This window comes from Calonectris borealis, chromosome 14, assembly GCF_964195595.1.
Source record: "Calonectris borealis chromosome 14, bCalBor7.hap1.2, whole genome shotgun sequence".
Lineage (NCBI taxonomy): Eukaryota > Metazoa > Chordata > Aves > Procellariiformes > Procellariidae > Calonectris > Calonectris borealis.
The window spans coordinates 832,303-860,220 of NC_134325.1; the positions used below are offsets into that span (position 1 = coordinate 832,303).

Below are 27,918 nucleotides of genomic sequence, written 5' to 3' on the forward strand. Positions count from 1 at the left end.
AGGTGATTTAAAATCCACCTTCCCCGGAGGTACTCCTGCCTCCTGCCCAGTGGCTGTTTACCTGTCAGGAGCGTGAGAACTTTGCGCAAGGACCGATGCCAGCACTCCTGCGACCTCCTCTCTCCCATGGGATGTGGGTGGCCCAAGCCGAAAGGTTGCACAGAAAATAATTTTCCCGTTGTCAGAGGCTAAAATCGTCTGTGTAAATATTATAGCAGTAGGTTAACAATGCAGACTGCATCCCCACCCAACCCACACAGTACTGCAAGGGAGGCAGGTCAGCTCCAGCCCAGGTTTCAATTAAAGAGCACATTGCGGTTAAAACTGTCCCTGCCTGCTTTTCTTTTGGGTTTAAAGTTCCTCCACAATGCAGCTGCTTTTAGTGCAGGTTTATTATTAGTCTCATCTACATTAGGACCTCCTCAACTCACCGGAATGACCAGGAAACCCATGGAGAGAGAACAAACAGATAGCACATGGCAGCCCTGCAAAAGGTACATGGTCATATGATAAGTGGAGTTTAGTTTTAATTAGCAGTAGTAAAGGGGGTGTTGCGGTGTAATAAATCCAGAATAAGGATTAGCCTCCCTGTGGCACCTTGCTGGTCAATTTTGGCAGGAAATGGCAAGACATGAAGGAATATTAAACCTCACGCTTCAGCGCTGGAGCCAAACAGATTCAGAGATGTGGAAGAGACATCTCACACATGCCTTTTTTTACAGGAGAGGTCTTACATCTTCCTTTGAAAAGAGCAGTGACATCTGTGTTGGCAATGGGTGAAGTATATATACTTCAAAGCTGTCATGGGACGGCAGTTCCTAGACCAACACATGCACACACGAACGCACACGTGGGGTGGGAAGGGGCAGCCACAGTGGGCATCCACGCACCCTGCTAGGGAGATGAGGCAGTCTCACCTTGCCGCTGCAGTGCTCCCTCCCTAGCGAGAGGCAATCCAAAAGAGCTTTAAAGCTGAGCTAGGAAGAGGAGAAGGTAACAAAGCAAACCTTTACACGGTCCCGTGGCCAGAAATTGGCTCCATGACCCTGCTACGTGGATCAGCAAAGCTCAGTATTTTCAGCTAGCAACTCAAGTCAATGGGGTAACAACATCTCTTCAGCGCTCACATCAGGTACCTCAAAGAATGCTTCTGTTCTGGCTTTTCATTCCCTCTGCAGACAGTTCTGTACAAATGCATGCAGAGGCGTATTTCTCTTTCATCTGGCCAGCAATCATGTACACCCAGAAGCATGAAGACTAATAGCCCGGTCCAGTTAAAAAAGGACTATTCTTCATGGGAATGTCTGGTCTTTCTTTTCCTTCAGCATGTACACAGTTCTCTCCAGCTCATCTGATTTTTCCATCATTCATTACCTCTTCACAGAAGAGTTCTCAGGTCAACCCATTCATCCCCAGGATTTTTCCTATGCTACATTAGCCTGCGGGGTTTTGAACTCCTGTAGGGCTGCTACTCCTTCCCTTGGGAGATCATCACACAGTCTGACAGCTCTCACTAACATTTTCCAGAATTCCCTGCTGGCTAATGGAACTGCAAACATTCAAAGAAAAGGACACTCCACCAAGCCCTGCGCACGCTGACGGCAGAACGAAGGCTCACAGCTGGAAGAAAAACACACGGGTTGTCCCAGTGCAAGCCATGTGCATCTGCTGCCCATGTGGAGCCCTCCATCCCTTTCAGCCACTGCTCCCCTTCCTGCTTTGGTTCACATGCATGTGGTTTTCAACTGGTGAGATCATCTTTTAAAAAAGCTTTATGTTTGGCTACAAACAGACCCCAGGGCTGTGTGTGATCCAGGAGAGGCACAGACACCATGTTAATGAGGCTCACCATTTCCTTCAAAATGGGATGCTCGCTGCGTGTCACAAACTGCTGGGGGACGAGATTGGTCCCTCCTGCAGAAGAGTCTCTCTACGTCTCCTTGCAGACCGAAGTAGAAAGGAAAGTGCAAAACTTTCCACAGAAATTCCCAAGGCAGTTCTGGAGCACAGGAACCTGCCCGACCCTCTGCGAGATGCTGGGGACTTCAACCCCAGCTGGGGGCCAGGCCTCGGCGAAAGCTCCAGTGAAAACTGACCCACTCCACGGTGCCATTTCCAGGGAAGCTCATTTTTTCTGAAGATCTTTAGCCCAATATTAAGCACAGTCTAAATACTGAAGACATGTAGGAATACGTAAAAATCAATAAATCAGAAAAAAAAAAAAAGTTGCCTTCAGCTCTGACAACATCCTTGCACTACACTTGACCCAGCAAACAGGAGAACGAGATAGAAGAGCTGGCTTTTATCCTACAGATCAGACAGCCTTTCTGCCTGGAACCTGTAGACATTGGCTTGTAGCACACAGCGCTACAAGATCTCCCACTGTTGGGAATATTCACCAGGATGCACGCAGGAGGAATCAGTTTAGAGGCGCCTTCTACCAGCAACAGGTCCCCATAACTGAGCTGGTCAGAAGTACACAGCACATTCAGGCAGAGCACACGCCTCTTCCATTTACCCTGTGCACCTTGAATAGCCAATTAGCACATACCTACATAACAGGCTTTACCTAGTCCTGATTAAAGTCATCAGCAAGGATTTCAGCTGCTCCCCAACAGTACTGCCCTGTGCACTGATACCAGCAAAGCTTCCTCCCCGAGCAAACTCTCTTTTCTGGCACTTTACAGGCTCACCTGCTTGCTGGCAACACCTGGATCACACAAGGTACCACAACACACCAAGGATATTCTTGTTATTGCCTGATGCCACAGGGTGCAGGACTAGCTGGCAGCCACTGTGCACCTCCCCATTCCCCTGCTGTGCTAGAAAGTGTCTCAGTTTCCCCAGAGCGTGGGGAACTTCTGCCCCGTGGTACAGCGGACGTTATTCAGCCGCCGACTTCAGCTTAGCTGCATTGACCAAGGATGAGCAAGGTTGCTCAGAAACATGCCTACAGCAGCGGGGGCACATGGGAGAAATCACAACATCACTCTGGGATTTTATGTCCCCGTTTAGATACTTTTGGAAATTCTCACCTTCTAATCTGCAGCAGTGGCTGAAATCGCAAGAGCTTAGAGCAGAGTTTATGATTAATCTAACTCTAGAATTTGGTTAAATCTTGAATTTTTTTTTTCCTTTTTTTTTTTTTTTTTAAATAGCCATGAATAGTCACTTCTAAATGTCAGCATTTTCAAGCTGAATAAATCCCTCCTCTTTTCTTCTCCATTCCTTAGTGTTGTAAGAGTTATGTGGGAAGATTTAACAGTGTTTACACGCACAAGCTTGGCCTCCACAATTTCATCCTCATGCAGTAAAGAACAGGAACCACTTGCATAAGTCCATGACCCTCAAACCAGTGTAATTGGTTTCACCTGTTCCAGCTTGAAGGGGTTAAAATATTTAGCCACTTTTCATGAAGACAAGTTATTTGTTTGCTTTTTCAAACAGATTCTACAATCCCGTCCAAACAGCTTTAGTCTTTTTAATTGGGACCAGCAGGATGTTGGGCAAGTTCTGCGTGCTAGCAAAGGACCTCTCCTTCAAACATACTTCGTAATTCAAACATAACTCCAGCCAAGGCACAAGTTGAACATCACCCAGGGCTAACCAGGAAGCCCCAGATCAGGCGGAGACTCTTTTTTTCCCAGACCCTTTGGGGTTTCCCTGCCAGAGGGAGGCTGAGCAGGCAAGCTCCAGAAGAGCTGCCCCGCAGCACAACCTGCTGGCATCTCTCAGCCAAGGCAGGACTGCTCTAAATACATCATCCAGCCTAGCAGCAGCACAGAAAGACAAGGTCCAAGGTCAAGGTCCAAGGACATGAAACTACAAGGAAGTCGACTCAAAATGCTGTAGAGCAAAGACTGGCTTTGCCCACAACAACCAGCTATCCAGCAAGACCAAAAAGTCAAAGCGGAGTCCTAACCCTGAACTACTTAGGCCTTCTAGCAGACAGGAATCATTACACCTCCAGGCTTTGCTGTTTTTTAGCCTGGTTTCTTCTAGAAAAGCACAAACTTACGAGCCCATACTTTGTGCAAGATGAAAGCATTTGCTTTGGAACCCATGGGCAAACTTCAGCCAAGCGCAACAAAGGTCATTAAGTTTCATGAGCCTTAGAGGCCACGGAAAGGAGACTAGAGTTGCCCTGGTCAGGGGAGATGCTGCAATATGAACTTGCCTTTACTGCATACCAGAGAACCCGCAGTGGAAAAAGCCCTTAGAAATGCCTCAGTAAGGCAGGGCTCAGGTTTCCTTTTTTGATGCCAGAAATGAGCAGCCACCGGACAAATCCGGAGAAACCAACTCCACGATACCTCTGTTTCCAGAGCTCCCTGGGTGTTTTCTGCCTACATGCGTTAGCTGTTTTAAAGGTCATGCTTAAGAGTTCTGCATATGCTCCCTAATTCTCTGCACGCTACATAGCATATTGCCAAATCACATTTGCAGTTGAAAAGTTCTTCATTCCTGTTATTCCTTTAAATGTTTTAATATTCCATTATTTCCTTTCTTTGCTGTCTAGAACAACATACTTCTAATACAGGCAATTAAATAAGAGGGAGGTGGCATTTAGAATTAATCTAATCTAAATTTAATTCCAGGATGTTCCTGTGTTTTATTGAGAAAGAGGCCATGCAACAGGTTGAAACCCAATGTGCGTCAGATATGCTATGCTTCACAGCAGCGGAATGTTGCTTTTGGCAGTCCCTTGGCAGATGTCTTCTAGATAACTTGGTAGGACCCCGTCTATTGTTATATTGTGAATTCTGCAAGCAAACTTACAAAGGTGTTGCATTTCCTCGTCTAACATACTCGCTATTAACTACTGCAACACTACACCATGAAATGCAAAGGATTTGCCACCATTTGCTGCCTCAAAAGCAAAACAAGCGAAGCCATTCTAGGAGGCTGTCTTTAGCCCAAACAGAAACAATGGGTTGGAGGTAGAAACAACCAAGTGAATGTTTTCTGCTGGCGACCTCCAACACAAAAAGAGCCAGAAGGGAAGAAATCCTAATTGCTTTGGATTTGCACATCAAGCCACTGCTACAGAGGAGCCCTTTAGAGGACTGCACGTGCAATCTACCTTCCACAGCTCCACTGCTCTCCTTCAACGCTCACGAGTAGCTAGATGCAAAACAGAAACAGCAAGGCTGCCAAATCTTTACAATTGGGTTTCAATGTACAAGCCAGAAAACACACCTTGACTTTTAGAAGCCAGGCTCCAGCCCTGTATTTTTATTTTTTAATGCCTAAACTGAGCTAGTATGAGACAAAATCATTGGGATGCAAAGAAAAACCTACTTGACATTTCTCCAGCTGGCACTGCACTTTGAGCACCACTGCAATAGGACAAGGGGGAATGGTTTTAAACTAAAAGAGGGTAGATCCAGACCAGATATAAGGAAGAAATTTTTTACGATGAAGGTGGTGAAACCCTGGCACAGGTTGCCCAGAGAGGTGGTAGATGCCCCATCCCTGGAAACATTCAAGGTCAGGTTGGACGGGGCTCTGAGCAACCTGATCTGGTTGAAGATGTCCCTGCCCACAGCAGGAGGGCTAGCTGATCTTTAAAGGTCCCCTCCAATGCAAACCATTCTATGACCTATGGTAAGCATGAAGATCTCTACCTTGTGTGCAGAAATGCACTGAGACAAGACTCGCTGTGGTGCTCAGCCTTACACTAAAAAGCTCAGTTTCTGCTGAGAAAGTAATTCACAGCTGGAAGTGCAGTAACTCAAATAAGAACAAAAAAGACAGGCTGTGCCAGTGTCTGAAGAGGAGACCTCGATGTAAACATACCAGGGCTGTGGGAACTGCAACAAGCTTCTGATGAGTACTCACCTTCCTGTGAGAACCTGTTAAGAAGCCACAAAGATTTTTATGGTGGTGGTTTCTTTTAGCCATGATGTAGTTGCAATATTCTCACTGTGTCCATGAGAAACTCCCTAAGACTCTTGTAAATAGAGTTGTAACCCAGTTCCAACTCTTGTAATTATATCATACCCACTTAAATTATCCCCAAAGGGTTTTATTTGTTTTTAATAAACCAATCTTAGAAAGTATCTGCTTTTAGAAAAGAAAACTCAGAGTTTTAAGGAATGCCCCCTTCCTCTCCCTTCCCTTCCTGCTCCCTCCAAGAAATCAGTACAGGAGTCTAATATCTCTTCAAAGAAGAGAATAAAAACCAATGCAACTTCATAAGCTTCCACTCCACTCCACAGAATCTGGCGTCCAACTTTGGGTCTATGAAGAGATCCACGGAGACCAAAAGAAACAAGGCCATGGTTAGTGCAAAGTTCATCCAAAAATTTCCCCATTTCCAGGATAAGCAATTACAAGTCTAGTGATCATAGTTTGCCCTTGTGGAAACGGCTCAGGCAGCTTAAAAAAAAAGAAAAAAAAAAAGGTACTGCAGAGCACTTGCAGAACAGCTGCAACACTGACCCGTTACACAGGAATTCACTTACACAGGCAGGCATAAATTACAAAGAAGAGCACTATCGCCTGGATTCACCCTATCGAAATGCACGCATTTATCCGAGGTGTCTAAACGAGGAGAAAAAGAAGTGAGCTGAATCTGAGGCAACACCCATCTCCTTCCTTCGGGGAGGCGGGGAGTCGAGGAGACAGCTCTTATCTCAGTATCTGGAGTAGAGCTCGAAGACCACATGCTTAGGTCTGTGGTTACTGACTCACCTGCAATTAAGGAGAAACCTGAGATCCCTATGTAAAGATAAGTCTCTGGACTTCGTGGTTGTAGAGCAGCATCTGCCTGACATCTGCTAACAGCTCAGAACAGTTGTGCTCAGAGGCGAACAGTCCCAAGAGTAACAGGGTGCAACTCCCCAGCTGTGCTGGGACCAAGTGTATGAGGTTCAACAAGGCCAAGTGCCGGGTCCTGCACTTGGGCCACAACAACCCCAGGCAACGCTGCAGGCTTGGGGAAGAGTGGCTGGAAAGTGCCCAGAGGAAAAGGACCTGGGGTGCTGGTCGACAGCGGCTGAACATGAGCCGGCAGTGTGCCCAGGTGGCCAAGGAGGCCAACGGCATCCTGGCCTGTATCAGAACTGGTGTGGCCAGCAGGAGCAGGGAGGTGACCGTGCCCCTGTACTGGGCACTGGTGAGGCCGCACCTCGAATCCTGTGTTCAGTTTTGGGCCCCTCACTCCAAGAAGGACATGGAGGTGCTGGAGCGTGTCCAGAGGAGGGCAACGAAGCTGGTGAAGGGCCTGGAGCACAAGTCTGATGGGGAGCGGCTGAGGGAACTGGGGGTGTTCAGCCTGGAGAAGAGGAGGCTGAGGAGAGACCTCATCGCGCTCTACAACTACCTGAAAGGAGGTTGTAGCAAGGTGGGTGTTGGTCTCTTCTCCCAAGTAACAGCGATAGGACGAGAGGAAATGGCCTCAAGTTGTGCCAAGGGAGGTTTAGATTGGACATTAGGAGAAATTTCTTTACTGAAAGAGTGGTCAGGCCTTGGACCAGGCTGCCCAGGGAAGTGGTGGAGTCCCCATCCCTGGAGGTATTTAAAAGACGTGTAGATGAGGCGCTTAGGGACATGGTGTAGTGGGCATGGTGGTGTTGGGTTGATGGTTGGACTCGATGATCTTAGAGGTCTTTTCCAACCTTAATGATTCTGTGATTCTATGTTCCCAGCACCTTGTTGCATAGATACTGCACACAGGTGGCTCCTGGAAGATGGCAGAAATCAGGGTTCAGTTCCCTTCTGCTGAGGAGAAACCAATTAAAAATAACCTTAAAATACAATAAAATTCAGTCCCTCAAACTCTTTCTTCCCCTCCAGGAAACGTCATGTGAATTTTGTGGGTTATACTTCAGGCCTCCAAGGAGGGAGCCTCCCAAAACCACACTATCCTTTTACCCTGGGAGATGCTCTAACCTACTGGCCTGCAGATGCAGTCCATGCGAAAGCACTGCAAAATGCAACCTGACTTGACAATCAAGTCATCTCACTTCCAAAGCAATCTCTTTCCTTTCTTCAACATACTCTACTTGCTGAAATTTTGTCCTCAAAATTTGTATTGGGTAAGATTCAGGAAACTACTTCCCGCTCATTTCTTTCAAACAACCCCTTGCCTCTGCTGTTGCTTGGGCCATTTGCAGCTGTTTTCATAGCACTTTCAGCTTGATGATGAACAAGAAGTTTACAAAGTAACCTCTTCCAGGATAAAGACTCCCTCCAAATTCTAAAGAGCCAAAGAATTTGGATAAATAACCAAACCAAAACCCAACGGCTCAAATTCTGAGTTTTGCTTATTATCAGCCTCAAGATTATATGCAAGCAGGATTAAAGAAGAGCCAACTAATGTGAAGTGAGAGACAAGCTATCAATCTGGTTAAAAAAAAAATACAATGCACCTTGATCCAGTATTTTGCTATTGGTATGTATGTGTCATTCAAATAAGATGCACTGATCACTGAAGAATACTTGCCGAAAATCCAGTGTTTTCTACTCACTCTCCCAGCTGCAGATCTTGGGAGATGAGCTGCAACTGCACGTGCAATAAGGTTTCCATATTACTAGCAACACTGAGCTGGTCCTAAATGCAAAACAAAAACCAAAACAGAGCCTGACGCTCTATGCTCTATCTATTATGGAAGATAATAAGCAGTGAATGGGTCCGCATACCGGGGAGACTGGCAGGACACTGCTCTGAAATTACAGCAGCAGCACCCTGGAAGATGATCAGCATCTTCTATGACATGTCCATGCTGCCAGTGAGGTCTTCAAAGCCCCCATACTTGCAGTACTGAAGTAGAGCTAATTTGCTTACGCCCCAGAAGCCCACTTGCCTGCTTCTGAACTGGCAGGGACAGGAATGAAAACAGACACGCAACAAGATATGCCCTTCCAGGGCCCCATTTATTAAGTGAATACAAAAATAAGATCATTTAAGTGCAGAGGCACAGTAATCCACTCCATAGTGAAAAGATATCTTGGGTTAGCAGTAAACAGAGTTTACAATGCCTGGTAAACAGACCTCTTTACAAGCAAGAAGCATACTGAAACATGACACACATTGGATTAAAAGTTCCCTGTTGCAGCAATACTCCACACTTCTCATCTGGCGATTTCAGAGCACTTCGCAAAAGGTGAGAGCATCCTTTGCTCTGTTTTCAGAGGAGCACACGTGAAACGAATGAAACACAAGGAACTTGCACTGTAAACAGTTGAAAAAGCGCCACAGCATTTTCTGAGGATGATGGCTTACCCCTTGTTAGGTTTGTTTTGCAATGAGAAAATAATGGCCAAAGCTATTGTGCATTATGGAAGTTTTAAAAATGACTTTTTTTTTTTTTTAAATACAGCAACCTGTTGCACAGTTGAATAAAAAATATTTTTTTTTCCTTAATACAGTACATGGCATTTCTTCTCAATTGCACCAGAAGTAAATTTGGAAGCACTTTCAGTTTGTGTTATAGGCAAATAGGAAAGAAAAACAAGTCAGGCAGGCTTTCAATCTCCTTTCCATCTCTCTGCCCACTGTTTTATCCCCACCCTTTCACATCTCCGAGTCCACATACATTCCATTGATCAGGTAATCCACCTGTGTGTAATCCTTCTTCTTGTAGCTCTCATAGGCCTGCATAAGGAAAAGAACGATAACAGTTATGAAAAAAACTGTACCAACTAAAAGCACTGCAAGAAGCGAACTTTTATCCACCAAGTACTGAGTCAGGGGCTCAGCAGCAATGAGAAGATACTCATTGTCCGTGTCCTGAGTTTCTGCAAGGCCCGAAGCTGTTGTTTTGGGTGCATCTGCTGGAGCCGTGGTTGTTGAAAAAATGCGAGATGTTGACTTTATCCCATGTCCAGTTGTAGTTTCTGCTGTAGAGGCAGTGGTTAAAACTGTGGCACCTCTTGTAGAGCCCAGAAGAGAAGTTGATTTACTCAAGGATGTTGTGGCTGTACTTGCTTCTGGCTCTGGATCTCGATACAGCAACGTAACGAGAGGCCTTGGATTCGCAGAGCGTGACGTCTCCAAGGGGGGGAGTGCCATGGCGTGAGTGGAAGCAGCGGAAGACGCTCCTGCATCCTCTGGGATGAGAGTGGTCAGTGTGTTGCTCCGTGCCTTCAGGCCAGCTCCAGCCGTGGCGGGGCTACTAGAGCGGGGAGAGCTGGTGGTGGTGGCAGCGGGGTTAAACTGCTGGGTTTGAGGCGTTTGAGTACCTGCTTCAGAAATGACAGAGAGGGGAGCAGAAGTAGAAGAGGGGGACAATGTTGAGAGAGAGCTACTATTTCCTGATTTTTCGGTAGTGGTCGCAAGCTTGGTGACGTGGCTGGAAGTGGAAGCAGTGGGAGAGGAGGCAGTGGCTGACGTGGCTTCAGCAAGGAGACCAGAACCTCCAGGGGCGTTTGGGGCTTTGGCAGTTGTTTCATTAGCTGTAGTGAGGACAGTTGCGTTTATAACGTTTGTTGTAACGGCCGTGGCAGTAGTGGTGGTCGCTGCGGTCGTGGTCGCTGTGGTGGTGGTAGCATTGCTTGCAATTGTTTTTCTTGCATTTGTTGTTACATCTTCACTCTCAACCCCCATCTTGTGAGTCCGAGCAGTTGAGAAAAACGGGTTTTCCACGTTGCGTCGGTCAACCCGTGCCTTTGCCATCCTCTCCTTTTCCTGTGGATAGCTTTGGTGGTGAAACAGCACTGTTTCCCTTTTCCCACTGACAATTTCTTCAAAAAGACAAAACTGATGAGTTTCATAAGAATAAAACTCTCAAGTTCAAGTCTGACCTCACACCCCCAACATGCAAACCAGAACACGTACTCTGCAGTACACGTAGTACAACTGGAATAAATCAGTCCTGAAATCAGCGAGAACATGGAAACTCAGACCCCTGCCTTTACTGAACATAATCCCTTTGGGGGGTATTTTGGGTTTTTTTGTTGTTGCTGTTGTTTTTTTGCCACAGACCTCTGGCATTTGCCCAACCAGGGAATTAATTCCACAAAAGGAGGGTAATGAAGTACAGAGCTACAACACAGAAGCACATTATCAACAGCAGCAGCGCTACAAATGCCAGCTCCTGAGAAGAGGACTCATGCTTTCAAAGTTACACAGCATCGACAAAGCCTTCGTGCTTAGATTCAGAATTTTCACCTCTCAAAACTGACTGGAAATTTCCACTTATACCTTCATACTTCAGGAGAATTTCCTTCACAACCAGTGATCTAGATTTATAGTGTCATAAATCCCATCTGCTTATCAAAAGTCTGGTTGCTGCGTTGCAGAGAAACCTTTGCCAACCCAAAAGAACCATGAACAAACTTTCTTTTTTTTTTTAAATTTGGGTGCAGAGAACTCTTGTAACATACTTTAGAAGATTGATTCCCCAGCTACCAACAAGCTCTGTTTTGTTATTGTGTCACTTAATTAAAATTGAAGACCCTGGCACTGGAAAGTCACCAATAAGCAATTGCTGCTAAGGCTGCTCTGATTATAGAAGCAGCCTGCTGCCTCTCGCACAAAATCCTGGCAATCTCAGAAAAAACAATGCCAAGACATTTTCCTTTCTCTTAAAAAATATAAATACATCTGTTATGCCTTTATTTTCCAAAGGACAGCGTGTGGAGTGCAAATGGCTTGAATGAATGATGTCTTCGACATGGCGACAAACTGTAACTCGGAAACAGTTGCAAAAGTGACAGAGACACACCATGCACATGTAAGTGCCAGAGCCCTCGAGGCCCGTGGAACAGTTTTTCCAGTGAACCGACTTTACCTACAGCATCATCCCGCAGGCACCTCACAACCCGTTCCCCTCAGCTGAAAGCCCGTCAAGGTCTAAGCACAGGCATTTAAAGCAAAAGGACCAGGATCCTGGATCCAGCAGGAGCCTGGAGCGTGGCGTTACCTCCAAGCAGATCTTTGATGTCTTGTTCTCCAGCATTCTGGCACACACTCAGCTGGTGACACTGCAGGAGGATGCAGCGATTCCGGTAGGGCACAGACCAGTTACAGTGGCTGTTACCTGAAAACAGCAGAGAACGTGGGCTGTTACGCACAGCGTACTGAACACGCTGCTTCATGGATGTAATTAAGGAATTAAAAGAAACCCAAACCAATGGCTGGAAGGTCTGGCGTTAGAGGGTCCTGACTCAGCCTTAGTGAAAGTAACTGGAAAGCCAGTGAAAGTAACTGGAAAGCCAGTGAAATCAATATAGCAGCTGCAGCCTACCTACCTGCTTGTCTTCTGGCACCAACATCTCCTAACCGCAGCAGTTCACCCACCCAGACAAAGGGAGTGCACTACAGGACCCATCTAAATGCTAGCATTCACCTAGATGTCTTAATGAGGGGAAAAAAAAAAAAGTGAGCCAAAACTGGGAAGACACCCATCTCCTCACCCACGGGAGACAGCTCTCATCTCCGTTCTTGGAGTTACACAGAAATCTACTCTTCATTTGCTGAACAGTGATACCATTAGCCATGGGAGCCATCACAGAAATCGTCTTTTAGTAAGTCAAATCCCAACACAAGCTAAATAAACTCATCACAGCAGGAACTCTCTCTCCTGGCATCCCTTCGAACTCACTAGCTTCTTTCTGGGCACGTCCACGTACACATAACCAAGCTGTGAGGGAAGGAGTGAGCCTCCTCTGACCGGCGCTGAGGGGACATCTCAAACACTGCGCCCAGTTTTGGGCTCTCCAGCGTACAGGAGCAGTACTGACACCCTGGAGCGAGTCCACGGGAGACTACTAGACGTCTGAGGGGCTGAAGCAGATGATTTACAGGAAATCCCAACTCAACATCAAGGGAAAAAATTAGTTTCCACCACGAGGGCACTCAAAGACTGGGCTGGGGGCCAGAGGGGTGGTACGCTCTCCATCAGGTCTTGAACAGCCAGATCTAAGTCGGGTACGGACCAGAGACCTTCAGAAGGTCCCTTCCTGCTGAAATTATGCTATGATTTTATGTCATATCACAGTAGCACACAATTAATGTCTGGGACACGTGCTGTAACAAAAAAACACACAGAAGATGATGACACAGTGCTCAGTGCGTTGGGATGAAGCAGATGTGTGCCCAACTGACCACCCATCAGTGGATTAAAGGGAACTTAAGTGTATAGTAGGAGAAATTAATTTCTGTGTTTTGTTAGAAGTGTGAGAAAGGGCAAAGAACGTGCCTATGTGGCACATAGGGCTATATTTAAAGCTCTTATCTACAAAGAGAGTTACCCTCACTGAGGATTAAGGCTATGGGAAGCTTGAACTTTTCATAAAAAAACATTTACGTTACCACAGTTATTAAAAGGGCCTGTGGAAAATTTATGAACTTGGACAAATCCCTGTACCAACAACTGCAGTCTGTTTTGACAGCCCTAAAGAAACTAGCAAAGGTGGAATTTTACTGACTTTGATAAAACGTTAAGAAAGTGACTAAAACCATTCAAAGCCTTTAAAAAATGGTACTTAAAAAGCAATAAAATGAAAAGCTTCAACAGTCACACAGAGTAGGAGATACAGCAGCAGCCCTTCAAGAAATTAAAATCCACTCCTCAGAAATGAAAGCATGTTTGGATGTGCCCTGATTCCCAACCCCACCTCCCGTCCCTCGCTCAATGAGCCACGCTAATGGAGAAACGCAGACCATCTACTGCTGTAAATCATGCCATTTCTCACTTCTTGGGAAGGGGAAAACAAAAGTCAGCAGCATATCTTGCATTGGCTACATATTTAAGTTGGTCAGTCCAGAAAGGTCAAGGTCACAGCATGGTTAAAGCACCCTGGTTTCTGCTGCCATCAGGATGGTTTCCAGCTGCTCATGACTTCTCTGTTGCTCCTCAGGACAACCAGATACCTCTGTTGACCTGGACTGATTAGTACTCCCTTTGATGCATCTCCAGACTGAGGCTCCAGCTGATGTGTCCACTGCAAGATGGGCTCCTTTTTGCTCACTTCCCATTAGGGGACAGAAAAAAAAAAAGAAAAAAAAAAAAAAGAAAGTGGAAGGACAACAAAAGCTCTTCAGAGCTGTTTTGAAAGGAAACCATGTAGGCAGATGCCAAGGTCTTGCCCTACCAAACCAGTTTATTTCATTTTTAAGCCTGCTGTTACTGGAAAGAAATTGCAGATGCCCAAAGGGAAACAGAAGCCAGGTAAGCAGATGTATTGTGGAAGTAGGGAGCAGGAATATTTGCTCTTGCAGCAATGTCATATTTTCCCTTTATTCTCCCCAGAGCATGCAAGATAGCCCAGAAGTATGGCCAAGTGGCTCTGTTCTCAGAGCCAGATTGCTCAGATGGCCAAGATGTTCCCCTCCAGCCCGAGACTGGCCACTATAGAAGAAACTTGGGAGAGCTCTGAATATGGCTGGGGATGCAAAGGGAAGAGCATGAGCTTATCTTACCTCCCAACACGGGTTCACCATGCTCACCAGGCATCTGGGAATCCTGGATTGCCAGATCTTTGCTAAGATGGGCACTTTCTCCACCACGTATATCACTTACCCTGGCAGCATCTGGAGACTTGAACCCATTGCATTAGACAACATATGGAGGCTAGAGTTACTACCCATGCTGTCAGCCCTAGAGAGTTTGGCTGCTTTTATTAGCTTGTAATTGAAGTGTCAAACTGTCCCATGCTATCGGCACAATCCTTTTGTGATCTGTTAGTTTGCTAACTATGTATCCTGGCCTCTGGTGTGGATATTCGAAGGCGATGCTGGCATAGCTAGACCAGCAACCATTCCCTTTTCCGCAGGGCACATCTGAGACGTCAACGTACCGGCAAAAGCGGTTCTTTTTGTGATAGTTGCACTACTTCTCCAAGTTAGTGCTGTTATGTCAGCAGGGGTATAAATTACATCTACAGAGGAGAGCCTAACCAGCTAGGAATGTTATTTTTCCACTTCTCCAAGCAATGTAGCTATGAAGACGTCTCCCCACGCAACCTTGGCCTGCAACTTAACACTATTAATACCTTAAAAAATAACAACCACTGCTCCTTTACTGACAGTTACATAGGTGTAACTATTCTGACATCTAAGCCTCAGGCCTCATGTCCGTAATGAAAGAAAGCACAAAAATAAATATACTTGGGGAAGGTGGGAATGGAGAACGAGAGCAGTAAAGCTGATCTTAAAACCTAAAGCTAATCATAAAAAAAAAAAAAAAAAAAAAGACATTTCAGGTCCTTCTCTCCAGATGATCTCTCTGCACATGGCTATACATTTATGTCAAGTGTTTGTATCTTTTCCATCTCCCTTGACAGCAGGTAGCGCAACAGACTGTTCATCAAGTAACAAAAAGGAATTAAATTGCTTCAGTGGGTTTAATACAGAACGTAAAACCTGAAAAGATTTATGCTTTTGGGTTCAGTTTTGCGTGGTTTCCTAAAGATGGAATGGGTCACCTAATTCTAGAGGCTCAACCCCCTCTGCCCAAGAAAGCGAACATTCAGCCGGGCTTGCTCTGTACAAAACACGTCAGGGGAGAGCAAGGTGAAGGGAATAAAAAAAGCGGTTGAAGTCAGCAACGGGGCGAAGCATGCGCTCAGATCATCTCCCAGCCCTGATCACAGACTAACTCAATCCCTTATTCTGGAAGAGGCAGCTGATAGCACCTTTTCTACCCTTACCAAGATATCAGGAGGTTAAGGTGACACGTGCACCGTGTTTAGAGATTCTCAGGTGGAACAGACAAACATGCAGTGCTACAGACCCCAAGTGCCAGCACAGTCAGTGTGAATGTGTCATCTCTCTAGGGTTCACCACCTTAAAAAGCAGAAGCTGAAGTTTTCACAGCTCTGGTGCCTGGGAGACAAACCCACTCATATTTTACCTCCTAAATAAAACGCTTAGTTTATAAAGGTGCTTTCTTCCCACTATGAAGGGATGTCTCATGTTTAAAACAAAGGTTTGAAAGCACTGGGCATTAAAAAAAGGCATCTTTATAATGTTCCTATCAATCTGATTGTCAGACATTCATCCACCTGAGCCAAGGTCTTATCTTCACCACAGCATCACCGGTCGTTTGTAGGTACTACAAGCTCTGACATGTGGCTAGATAAGATAGGGTCCTTCATAAGGACAACTCTGAAAGACTCATTTAGAAGTTTAATGCTTTTTAAACACATCTCAGAGGTAGACAGCAGAAGGCTCTCATCTCCCCAGACTTGTTTAACCCTGTGCTTGGTTGCAGGATACAACGGGTTTCTTCTAAGGCAGAAAAATCACACATAAATACCAGTAAGCAAAGACTACTCATTCCAGTGCAGCCGTCTCCAACAGCACTGTTCACTTGCAAACATCTGGCAGCATGGAGTAATCATTCTTCAAGTCAAGTGACCTAACACGGTTTGCACGCTACCATGCACACCCAGCGCACATGCACGCTGCTTCTTACGGAAGCTAGAAGGGCCCTGGGAAATGGTTGTTCTGGATTCAATTTAACCAAAGCTGCCAGAAGTTATTTAGCACCACAGGACTGCACAGAGAAGCCATAACTGTAAATGCCTGTAAACAACTGGCATTAAGAAAGACAGTTGTCAGGGGAGCAGAGGAGACCTTTGGGGAACAGAAAACCCAGCTGGAATTCCAGCTAAGGGACAAGAACCTCACCTGAAGCTCCTGGGCTTTGACAAGCCTGCCTGCACTGCTTTTCAGTTGTAAGCCTGTTTATTCGCACTACATGGACTCCTCCCCCTTTCAGGACAGAAAACCTGTGTTCACATATACAGAAGGAAATCAGCAGGAGGAATAAAATGGCCGTCCACATCTTCAGGGTTGGCCTCGCAGGGAGGCTTCTCTTCCCAGGAGCAATTCTTTCTTATATCACTTTCAGATCCACTGCAATACACCTATTAAAAAATAAAGAAAAAGAAAATGATCAATTTATATCAAGAGCGTGTGAATGGTATAAATAGCAGAGTGAAGAACATCCAGCAGTCATCAGTAACATGCAGAAGACCCTGATTCAGCCATCCATGCAAGAAGCTTCGCCCTGAGCTCTCAACTCCAGTCCCAACCACGCCTGTTTATTTAAGAATCTGAGTAAGAGCCTTTTTTTCCTCCAAGAAAGCCCAAGATAACGTTTATTAGCTTTGATTCCCGGATTGCAACATCCTCATGCTTCATACCACGAAACTCGTTTCCAAATTTTCCTCCTTACTCTACACCCTAAAGAAGGTAACAGAGTTTCAGTCTCAGAACCACCCTGCCTGAAAGAGGCTGAAATATAAACAGCTACCCCAAGCTTCGCAGAGGACACACAACATACAGGTCCACATGGGACTATCAAAGAGTCAAAGATGGGGACAAAACTTGATGCTAAAATGCAGTGCCTCAAATTCAGCATCCCTAGTCACCCTACAAGTTCCCTAAGGAACTTGTTCCCTCCTTCCTGCCTGTTTATTTTATTCTAGTAAAAAGAGTTATTTTGCCTGTTGAAAATCGATGGAGCATTTCTACGTCTTCTGCTCTCGCAGAGAGCAGGGAGCCCGAAAGGGCGGGCTGTAGGGTACCGGCACCGCTGACCGTAGCTCGTGCACGCCTCTGCGCCTTTCCCCCGGGTAAGTCTGCACAGCATCACGCTCGTTTTGCGTGAGCGGGTTTCCCACTGCAGCCAGAATTCACGCCTGGGTCATCCCACCTGGCAGCTGGAAACGTTTCTAAGTTTGACCTGACAGTAGAAGCCTTGGTGGGGAAAGGCGGCTCAGCAGCCCCATCTAGTCCTGCGCACCAGAGACTGCGCCGGCTGCCCGCCAGCACCACGTCCCCAGCGTCCCTCTCCCATCTCCCACGCCGTGCACGGCCCAGGCCGACTCTGCTCATCGCCTGCTCTTCCAAGGGGAGCGGAAAGAACCAGCACGGTGACTTGTGCGATGCACAGCCGCGGCCCCGCAACACGGTACGCCGGCGATGGCTGCTCGGGAAAGCAGCCCCGCGTTGTCAGCGGGGGATTGGTAATACGAACTTGTGTTATTCAGCCAAGATAACTTCAATACTTCTCCTGCTGTTCTGGACTACAGGGCACTTCCACGAGTTTGCCTTAGCCTTTAGCACGCTCTTGCTGTCGCTCTTAGCATATGCTGTGGTTTAATCATCGAAAACTCCAGTTGACAAGACTAGGAGCGAGGGGGAAAGCAAGGGAAGATGTGAAATACTCTGCCCACAGGAGATTTTCCTCAAGCAGACAGATCCTTACTGCTGACAGACAGCAGAAGTTTGCTTTAAACTCCAAATCTTTCAACTCAAAGCGAGTGATTTGGGTTCCCTCACAAACACTATAGGTACCTCCCAAGACACTCAAAGCACCGTTTGCCAACCTGCACTCCCACCACATTGTGCAGAAGTGAGTGCACTTTTTGTAAAGTTCACAGGTCAGAGGCAGAGATTCAGCAAGCAGTATCTGACCCAAAGAAAAAAAAAGAAAAAATACATCATTAAGGGTAAATCTTGCATTTTAAAGAGAGTCCAGCTTATGTTTGCTGTCCCTTTTTAAGGTAAAAGGCTTACAAGAAGCACTATTTTATAGCCTAAGAAGTGACCCTGAGAATGAATTGGCAGTGCAATAATGTATGCATTTACTGTTTTAAAGAAAATAGTAAAGAATAACAGCAATGAATACAAACACAGAGCACTCTCTTATTATGGGGGGTTTTTCCTACCTTTACTAATACCTTTGTAGTTATACTAGCCAACCTGCAAAGAATAAACATCTTCCATTGCATTTTGGAAATGCAGATATAGCAGCAGTGTATCTATGCATAAATACTATAATTATTATTATAGTTAAAATCTCAGGTTTTTAGGACAAATAAAATAATCTGAATTAATCTCAACTGACCCAAGAACTACATATATTTGTAAGATCAAACGTTGATCACACTCAGCGTCTAGAAGTGTTGCATTAACACCGCGGTCTGCCCCCAACGCACAGAGGTGCTTTGTATCCCCAACCACGTTAACGCACCAGAAGTCCTTCCCATCACAGCTGACTTGGGTCCCACTCGACTGCAACGGCCCCAGAGGAAAGCAAAATCCCAGTAAATGCCTCTCACCTCTTCCAAAGCAGCTGGCAGCCTTTCTGGATTAGGCCAGCACCGTTTCGGGGGGACACGCCGAGCTCGGACACAAGAGGTTCATCTCCCCTTTCCCTCTCACTAAACACGGTCTCCTCGGGGGCCAGCTGATAATCCCTCCCCCAAGGCGCTCAATACAAACTTACAAGCTTAAAATAATTTTAAATGTTCTTTAGCCAATTATAAAAATCCCTTTACGACTTGCGGAGCGAGCGTGTGAAGTAGACAGACACAATACGCAGACTGAGCGCAGCAGACAAGCAAACAGCTCATTTCCAAGTCCAGCGAGGGGATAATCGGATGCAGTCGTACCTTAACGCAGTCCAGCTGATGCTTCGGATGCTGTATGAAATATCAGAACCTTCAGCTAGGGTTTCGGGTTTGGTGGGGTTTTTTAATGGTGTTTTTTGTTTTGTTTTGTGTGTTTTTTCTGTTTGGTTGGGTTTTTTGTCTCTTCCACTTTAGCACAATCCCATACCTCCAGAACAAGAGTCGCAATTACTTGCGGATCACTTTTGCGGACTTAACAACTGCCTTTTATAATTACAAGCAATAAGCTTTATTTCTGCCTTCCCATCACACTTCTAGCCAGTCCCACATGGCTCCATTTCTACTCAGAGACCCCACTGAGCACCCACCCCACCCACCTACATCCCAGAAAAGCACCAGCTAAAGCTTCTTCTCCAGATCGTGTTGCTCCCCAGAAGAAACCATCCTCTTGCTGTCAGAGACAACATGAAGGAAGAGATGAACACTACTGTTCCCATCAGAAGTAATTTTGAGAAATCAGGACAAAATTCACTCTTTGAGCACTACCTTCTCCATCTGTAGAGCATCCCCAAGGAAATTAAAAGTCAAACCAAACCACAAAAGACAGCAACAAATAAATCTGGGAAAGGACTACACTCCGAAAAGTGCAAAGTTTACTTTTACCATCTGTGGCTATAACTCAGCAGGGAACAAGCACGCTGGAAAACCAGAATAACTTTGAGTCAACAACTGAATGACTGATGACTTTGCAATGTACACACACTTCCAGAGGGCATTGCCTGCTGGGTTGCAGAAGCATTCCTCCCTTCTTGCTGATCTCCCTGTGCTCGAGCCAAGGAATTTCATGCAAAGAAAAAAAAAAATCCGAGGTATTATTTCAAACAACATTGATTGGGTGATGTTGCAAGAGCAGAGTGAAGCCTTTGGAATAGAAACCCCTTGCCTCCATGCCCTCCCGGCCAGCCTCAGTTGCTCCTGGTTAAGCAGCTGCAAGGTGCATGCAGGGACTGCACCAAGGCAAGGGGAGAGATGTAGAACTAGAGAAAAAAAAACCATGGAAAGAGGGAGTGTGCGTGTTAGAGATCACAGGAACAAAGTGAGCAAAGCAAATAATTTAGGGCAACACATGCTCCTTTGAGCTGTCATCAAAGAGCCAGCAGACACTGCCCCAAAATTCATACTTACAAGCATGCATGGACTAGGCATGAAATAAGGTCAAAGAGCTGCAAAGAAATCTTCTATCCTCAGGATAACAAAAAAGCAGGGAAAACAAGGATGGAATATTTTTGCAGACAACGATGTTACTCTCCCATCAAACTGAGAAGACATAAGGCCTGTTTTCAACTTGCAATTGCTGCTAAACACTGCATGTGTTGTCAGGTCTCAAAACAAGTGCTATATTTCACTCTTTAGAAAAACCGAATTAAACCAGGTTTCGCTAAGGGAAGACAAGCACATCTCGTTTTGTGAATCAAGGCTAGAACGCAGGAGGCAGGGAATCTGTGCTGCAATCTTGAGAAGCATTTGGCTTCCCAAGCTTATCTCCGAGGCTGAAGTTGCACATGTGGATAGGTCTGGAGACAGAAGGGGCAGCACCAAGGCACACGAGGCTGACCCACCATCAGCTGAGCATGACCAGATGAAGTTACATCATTCTCTGAACAGCAGCTTTAGAGCCATTAAGTTCCTTCGGCTCCCGAAGAAAGTTAATGACAAGTTACAAAGCTGTTTCTACAAAACGTCACGTGCTATCAGCAATGAAGGACGAACTGAAGAGGTTGTGAACAGAGAAGCGTAAGAGATGACGGGGGAGGAAATGCATTACTAGGTCCCTGGTCTGGACACAGTTCCTTTGCCTTCCCAAGACACCTGCACAGCGTTAAACGTTGCCACTTAGAAAAAACAGGATACAATGGTCAAAGGTCCATTTGCTGCCCCAATAGAGGCTCTCCATGCCCCCACCATTTCCAGTATTAACAAAATGCTCCTCTGGGAGGGTGACTGAGGTGTGCACAGTTCCATACTTTTAGAAGGAGTTTTGAAGGAAAATATGCCTAGATATCACTGAGACTTATCTCATGGATACATCAGCCAGGCTAGGATGGTGACCAACAAGCTGGATCTGATAAACACCTGGGGCTGACATGAGGCCAGCAGAGCACTTCAGGCTGATCTGCTGCAACAGTAGGACGCAAGTTACACATGCTCCGAAACGTGATTCCGAGAAGAAACATTGCCAGCTCACATCACTTATATTTCTTCTCCTACCACACAACTTCTTCTGAGCGTAACACCACACAGCTGGCCACGTGTTACGAAAGAGCTGGTACATCCCTCCACGTCAGCAGGCAGAATAGGGTTTTGGATGGATCGGTTTGGTCTGCTGCTGCCTTTTCTGATGTTTCTCCTGATACATGTCCACAAAAAAAGAGATTAAAAAAAAAAAAATCCTGGCAAAGCCAAAAAGTCCACGCAGACTGCATCACACTGGAATCTGTTAGGAACAACAGCCCAATATGCAAAAACATTTTAATTAGGCAGCCATAAAGTTATACATCTTCTCCTCCCCTAAATACGAACCAGCTCCTTCAGTTTGTAGTGTAGCCCCATCTATGGCGGAACGTCCCATCAATCTGCACGACACAACCCCACAGGAAAGGTGACTGCGATGCCTGCAGCAGCAGCTACAAGCTTCAGGGAACGAGCCAAAAGATGCCAAGAGCCGCAAACGATGAAGTCAAAAGAACAGAGGCAGCATCCTTGCTCAGCGCACCCAACGCACCCTCTAGATTCACATTTGACCAACTTAGATGGGAGATGTTAAGCCAGAGAGCAAGGAATAATCCAGTATCACTGAGCAGACAGCCTCTGAGAAGGCTGCTGCATCCTCTGGAAGACTGGTGTGGAAATGGTGCTTTTTAAAAGAAGTTTGCAGCTGCTAAAGTATTTCTCCAGCTGCCACATAATACTCTCTGCAAGAAAATCCATTCTTCTGCTCATAAATGGCCAAACATAATAGATCAGGACTTTCAAAAGGCTCTGCGTGAATAGAACAAACACCTTTCAAAGAGGTGGAATGCCAAGTTTTGCTGAGAAGCTCTGGGATCACACTTGGACTTGGCTGACACATGAAACTTTCAGCAGCATAAAGCACTGCAGGCTCCACGCTGACGAAGGCACGCTATGCTACGCAGCGCCAAGGCTGCGCAAAGCTCAGGAGGAAGAGCGTCTCGGCAAGGTCAACACCACCACGTGCCCACAGAAGGAATGGAAAGCCATTCCTTGGTGGGCTAATTGCAGGCTCTGAACAGCAGACCTCATTCATACAGATACTGAAGTGCTGTATCCTTCAGGTTCCAGATTTTCAGCAACTTGCTCAATCTTCCTTTCCCTACCAGGAACCCAGAGAGAAGGAGGTTTTAGCGGTTAGAGCCCATGTCTGACAGTGACACAACCCCAGCTCAGGCTCCTTCCCCTCTTCCAGCTTCCTATGGAAGTGATGCAGGGCTACGGATTCACAATCTTTCTCACATTTAGCTGCAGTGGGTCTTGTGGGTGGGTTTTTTTGGTTAGTTTTGTTTTGGATATTAACAGCTTTACCCATCTCCATCTTTCTGTGCCTTGGTTCCCCACAGCTTATGCATTTGTTACCCCACTAACGAGGACAGCCCATGCTGGCACCATTGAGGCTTCATGGCCATCACACTTTGCCTCTGAGAAAATAAATGTTCAAGCCTAAAACCCCGAAACCAGCATCACCCATCCATCATCCTTTCTCATCCATATTAGTGCCATGTTCTGCAGTTCAGATGGTGAGAAGTACGACTCAGCAGGACACTTTTCCTGTGAAAAATGACCAGACAGCTATTTCATTTATGAAAATGTGGCTTGTTTTGGAATATCTGAAACAATCCAGTTTTAATATAAAGAAAAATGAACTGCCAAAGGCTAACTGCATAAAGCTGTGGCTGGACAATAAATCTGTCAACAAAAATACCTCCAAGCAATAAAAATGTGCACTATGGCTCAACTGCAACCTTCCCTGGTCTGATCCGCACCCGAAGCAGCTAGCAAATTTTCAGACATGCTGTTATCTCATGGGAACAGGAGATCATATGCAGGGCGTTTCACACCACGTGTTTCAAATTAAACAGCTTTCAACAAGACCCTCAAAGGAACCATCCCAGTGGGCTTCCACATGAACTCTGCAGCCATCGAGCTAATACAGAGCAAAGGAGATCAAGAAGGGTAAAAGGCAAGCTCACGATTTTGGTTCCTCTAGCGCCTGCAGAAGCAGGTACTCTGCAGCACGGGTGCTGAGAGATGGCATTAGAAGCTAGAACCAGCACAGCGTACATGCGCAGGAATAAATTGTGTCTGAGTTGCTATTAAATTCAAAACTGCCAATTCTGGAGCTAACGGAGACTTAAACAAGCAGCGACTTCAGCCTGAAGGTACAATTAACCAAGTGTTACTTTTGGAGCAAATAAAACTGCCAAAAGTTGAAGTCTGCTCACCCACCCACCTCCTGCCCTGCAGAATTTTACCACAGTCAGCAATTTCCTGGCAATACAGGTCAAGTTAAATTTCACTGAAGTTGATAGTTTCAATGCTATCTTTCACTCCAGATATTTTTGAGAAATCATTATGCTCCTCCATAGGTTCAGGTAGCTGTAATACTAATTTTAGGCGTGTAGAAAAGGAGGACACGTCTCCAGCCAGAACACGAGGTTCTGTAAGTTCGCTCAGGAATTTAAGCCTGTGCATGGTTTTCAGCAGGGTTATGCAGAGCAGCGATGGCACCCTATGTTACAAAAGCATCAGGCAATACTGTGGAGAGCGCGGAAATGGAGAAGAAAGTTCAGACAGCCTGGAAACAGCCAAAACATGGTCCCAGTGCAACAACTGAAGGGGAACTTCTGCTCAGTGCTAAAAGAACTGCAAGGAAGGAAAGCATTTTTGGCTATTTCTTCTTTCTGCAAGGAAGTAGGATCTTTGTGCATGTCCTGAAATACGGAGAATCAAAAAAAATTAAAAAAAAAAAAAACACAACCCGAAAGATACGTGCCTCCACCTCCGGTTATCTTCGCAAGCAAGACAACCTGAACCTCCTAGATTATAGGAGGTTTCTTCTTTTCAAGCCAACAACTCTGGTTAAAAAACAAAGGTAGCTGTATATGGAAGGTCTGTCAGGTGAGATGCAGCAAAAAGACATTCCAGCTTATCACAACGCAATATGATACCGGGGAGCTTTTCACCATATATATGTTAGCACAAACCAAAAGATCCTTCCCAAACTCTCGAAGCCAGGAAGACACATATAGCAATACCAAATGAAGGTTGCTGGCACATGCCTCCCCGCTTTGTGATTTTGACAGCTTGAAAGATGTGGAAATTACAGGGCAGGGTGGGTGGGGAAGCTTAGCCAAGTCTATTTTTTCCAGACAAAGAGAGAATCAAATGCAACAGCAGCCCTCCTCATCCTTGCTGGCCCTCCCTGTGGCAGGTTCTTCATAGCCAGTAAGTCTTCAAGTCACGCATCAACCTGCATTTAAACCTATAGGTCGTCAGAACCTAGAGGAAAAACACCCCTCCCTCTCCTTCCTCTCATGGATGTCCATGGCTGCCAAGGCAGCGTCTGCAGAAGTGCTTCAGCCCAGCTCGTGTCTCTTGTCTCCCACACAGCACCAGGGCACAGCTGTGCTCTCCCACCTCGTCCTAGGTTCCCTCTCTTCAGTTTCAGAGGAACTCATTTAAGTTTTGAGTCCTGATGCTAACTGATTAATAAGTCTACGTAAACGAAGCTTGGTTTGAGCTCCTCAAAGCTTTTCCAGTACAAATGTCTTTGCACAAAGAGCCCCTCATTCACGGAAGAGGAACTGCACGGGCAGTAGCAGGTTCTTCTGATCCTTTCTGAGCTCGCTCTGGAAGGTCTGTCTATCCATCTGTCTGCTGCTGACGTGCTAATGAGGACTCCAAAACTATTCCATAGGGTTACCTGAATACCATGGACACCTACAGTCAGTCAGCAGAGTAGCTCACCAAGAGAGATTACAACTACCACAAACATCAGTTTAACTTATACCAGAGACACGGAAGTGAAAAACTGCCTGTTTTCCCATAATCTCTCTCGTGTTCTCTATTTTGCTGGACAGATGGGGTCCGAATACAGATAATTTCTGAAGCACTCTTGGATGCCTCCGGGCTTATCTCAGTCTTCAGTTTTTGCTCAGCAGTACAGCAACAGAATATGGAAAAAACAAAGTTGAAACCTCTCTCTCAACTTGTAGCCCTTGAACTTGAAACAAAAGCAAGAGGTTATTCTTACTCCTCCAGAGTTGTGACCTAAAAGCAGAAGCACAGACTGAACCCATTAGAAACTTCTGGCTACTGATTTTATGCCAAAGATGCTCTGATCCTGTAACGAGGGGAACAGTGAACTAGAAAAGCCAAAATGCCAACAAGATCAGCCCACCCTGTTCCAAAGATGAGCTCAGCGTACGCTAATTATCTAGGTCAAGAGACTGCCTGGGGGAGGTTGTCCAAGCACAGACAACAAAAACAAGGATAAGGACAAACATGTGAAAGCCACACTACAAGTACTAACTGTTAGCGCTGCTTCGATACGCTGAATGGTGTTTTGAAGACTTCGGCTCCAACGAAATCCAACACAAACCTGTCCAGTACAAAGCTACCATCAGGCCGCAGCAGAACACCATTACAGGTCAGGAATCAACAGGTGGAACAGGCTGTGACTGAATGAAATCAGATACAATGCAAAAGACATGCCAAGAATTAAATATTTCACACTTGAATGAACATGCGCGTCCTGCCTACCGAAGCCCACCTTTTGCTCCCAATCCAGTTTGCGGCAGGAGTATCCGCAAGCCTGGAATGAGAAAAGGCTATAAATGCAGACGAGCGAGGACCCAGTGGCCAGCACCGAGGTACAACACTTCTTCTGCCTCATCCTTTAAAGCAAGTTTAGGATCCTCAGACCTAGGCGTTAGACAAACAAGTCCGACTTGCAGGCTGGAGAGTCCCATCGGCTGGTTGTAGGAGCTTCCCACTCACCTCCCCCCCCAGCTGCTCTTGCTCCTGTTGGACACTGTTCAACTCCTCACGAAGCAGCAGTAAACCACACCAGCAAACTGCATCAGTTTAGAGCCAGGTACACAAGGTGAACTGGCACCAATTCTGCTTTCCTTGAAGCTGCAATTTGTAGTAAACCAAGAATGCCCCATAAGCAGCAGAGTCATCCGTACGGAAGGACAGGAACCCCAGAGTGACACAATGCATGCTCTGGCATAACTGTCAACCACCAGGAAGCGTACTTGCTTCTTAAAATCATCCAGAAACCTGAAAGATTCCAAAGGAGATCAGAGGAAACTCCAGAGCTATCTTAAGTGACTGCATGGGTCAGAGGACCAGCTGTCTCCTCTTCTCTTCAGGTTCCCTCTCTATTCTGGGTCAGTTTAGTGGAGAACCAGCATCTTCTCAGGATCTTGAGGGAGAAGGGTCCTTTGTGGAAGGCTATGGCCATCTCAGTAAGAAGCTAGAAGATCAACTTCCCAAGTTGTTTCTGGTAAATCTAATGCCAATGCTCACTTCCAAAAGGCCAAAAATTAGAGGCAGAGAATGTTAGTTCCCCTAGCCTTAAAGCATGGCTGGGCACAAGGTGCCCTGGCAAGGCATACGAAGGAAGACTGCAACTGATGCCAGGTTTTTACCTTCTTCGTTAACAACCGGTGGGCATCAGGCTTCAGCAGTATGAAGCCACCAACTTTCAAACATAAACAAAGAAGAAAAAGAAAGAACATTTCCACTGGATGTTGGGCAACAACCCTCAGCTCCTCCAGCTCTCCTCTATAATTCCAAAGTTTAATTTTTTTTTTTTTTTTTAAAAAAACCACAAAGTCTGAGGCACAGCTTTAAAAGAGGTACTTTGGCCTTTTACACAGAAATCTGTCTTTAGGCCTTAGCAAATCTCAATCTAGCAAGGATTAAGTCTTACAAAACCTGTCAGGGTACTAAAAAAAGGTGCATTTGCTTTTAATGAACAAAAGACTTGGCACGCTCCACTTCATGGAGGGATCAGCTCCAGCCAGGACACTCTGACAGTACCTCTGAGACTAGAAGCTGTGACCAGTTGCGTGTCTCGTTATCTAGCATGGTTAGCCTGCACCTAAAGCTAGCAATAAGCTTTAGTTACCATCAACGAAACATTTGCACAACCTGTTCTTGGCTACAGAACATTTACGTGTTTAGCAAAAGCATGAGATAACCTGAAAACACAGCTCTAAGCCTGACGACACTGATCAGACACCTTTTCATCAGCAGGAAGTACATAGATTATTACCCTAATGTCAGTAACCATGAGGACTTTAGAAGGCAGAGTGCAGATATTCAGGTGAACCACCATGGAGAAGAAGTGTTCTCCATCAGAAGAGGCTCTGCTCCAGGTCCAGGGTCCCAGTTCAGAGCGATGATGCCAGGGACACACAGGGAGCCTGAGCTTCAGCAGGGCAAGGAGACACCACCTCCCCTACCAGCTGCATCTCAAACACAGCAAGCACCCACACAGGGTTTAACAAAGCTGTTAGA

The 27,918-nt window shown here is 45.9% G+C and overlaps 1 protein-coding gene across 1 annotated transcript in view; it reads right to left on the bottom strand.

The window, feature by feature from the left end:
• The window catches only part of LRP5 (LDL receptor related protein 5), a 238,361-nt gene that overhangs the window by 199,590 nt on the left and 10,853 nt on the right, over window positions 1-27,918 (bottom strand). The window contains exons 4-5 of the mRNA XM_075162880.1: window positions 16,583-16,821; window positions 11,871-11,987 (exon numbers count right to left, since the gene is read on the bottom strand). Coding sequence (XP_075018981.1) covers window positions 11,871-11,987; window positions 16,583-16,739 — 274 coding nt within the window. The 5' untranslated portion in view covers window positions 16,740-16,821. The remainder of the gene's footprint in view (window positions 1-11,870; window positions 11,988-16,582; window positions 16,822-27,918) is intronic.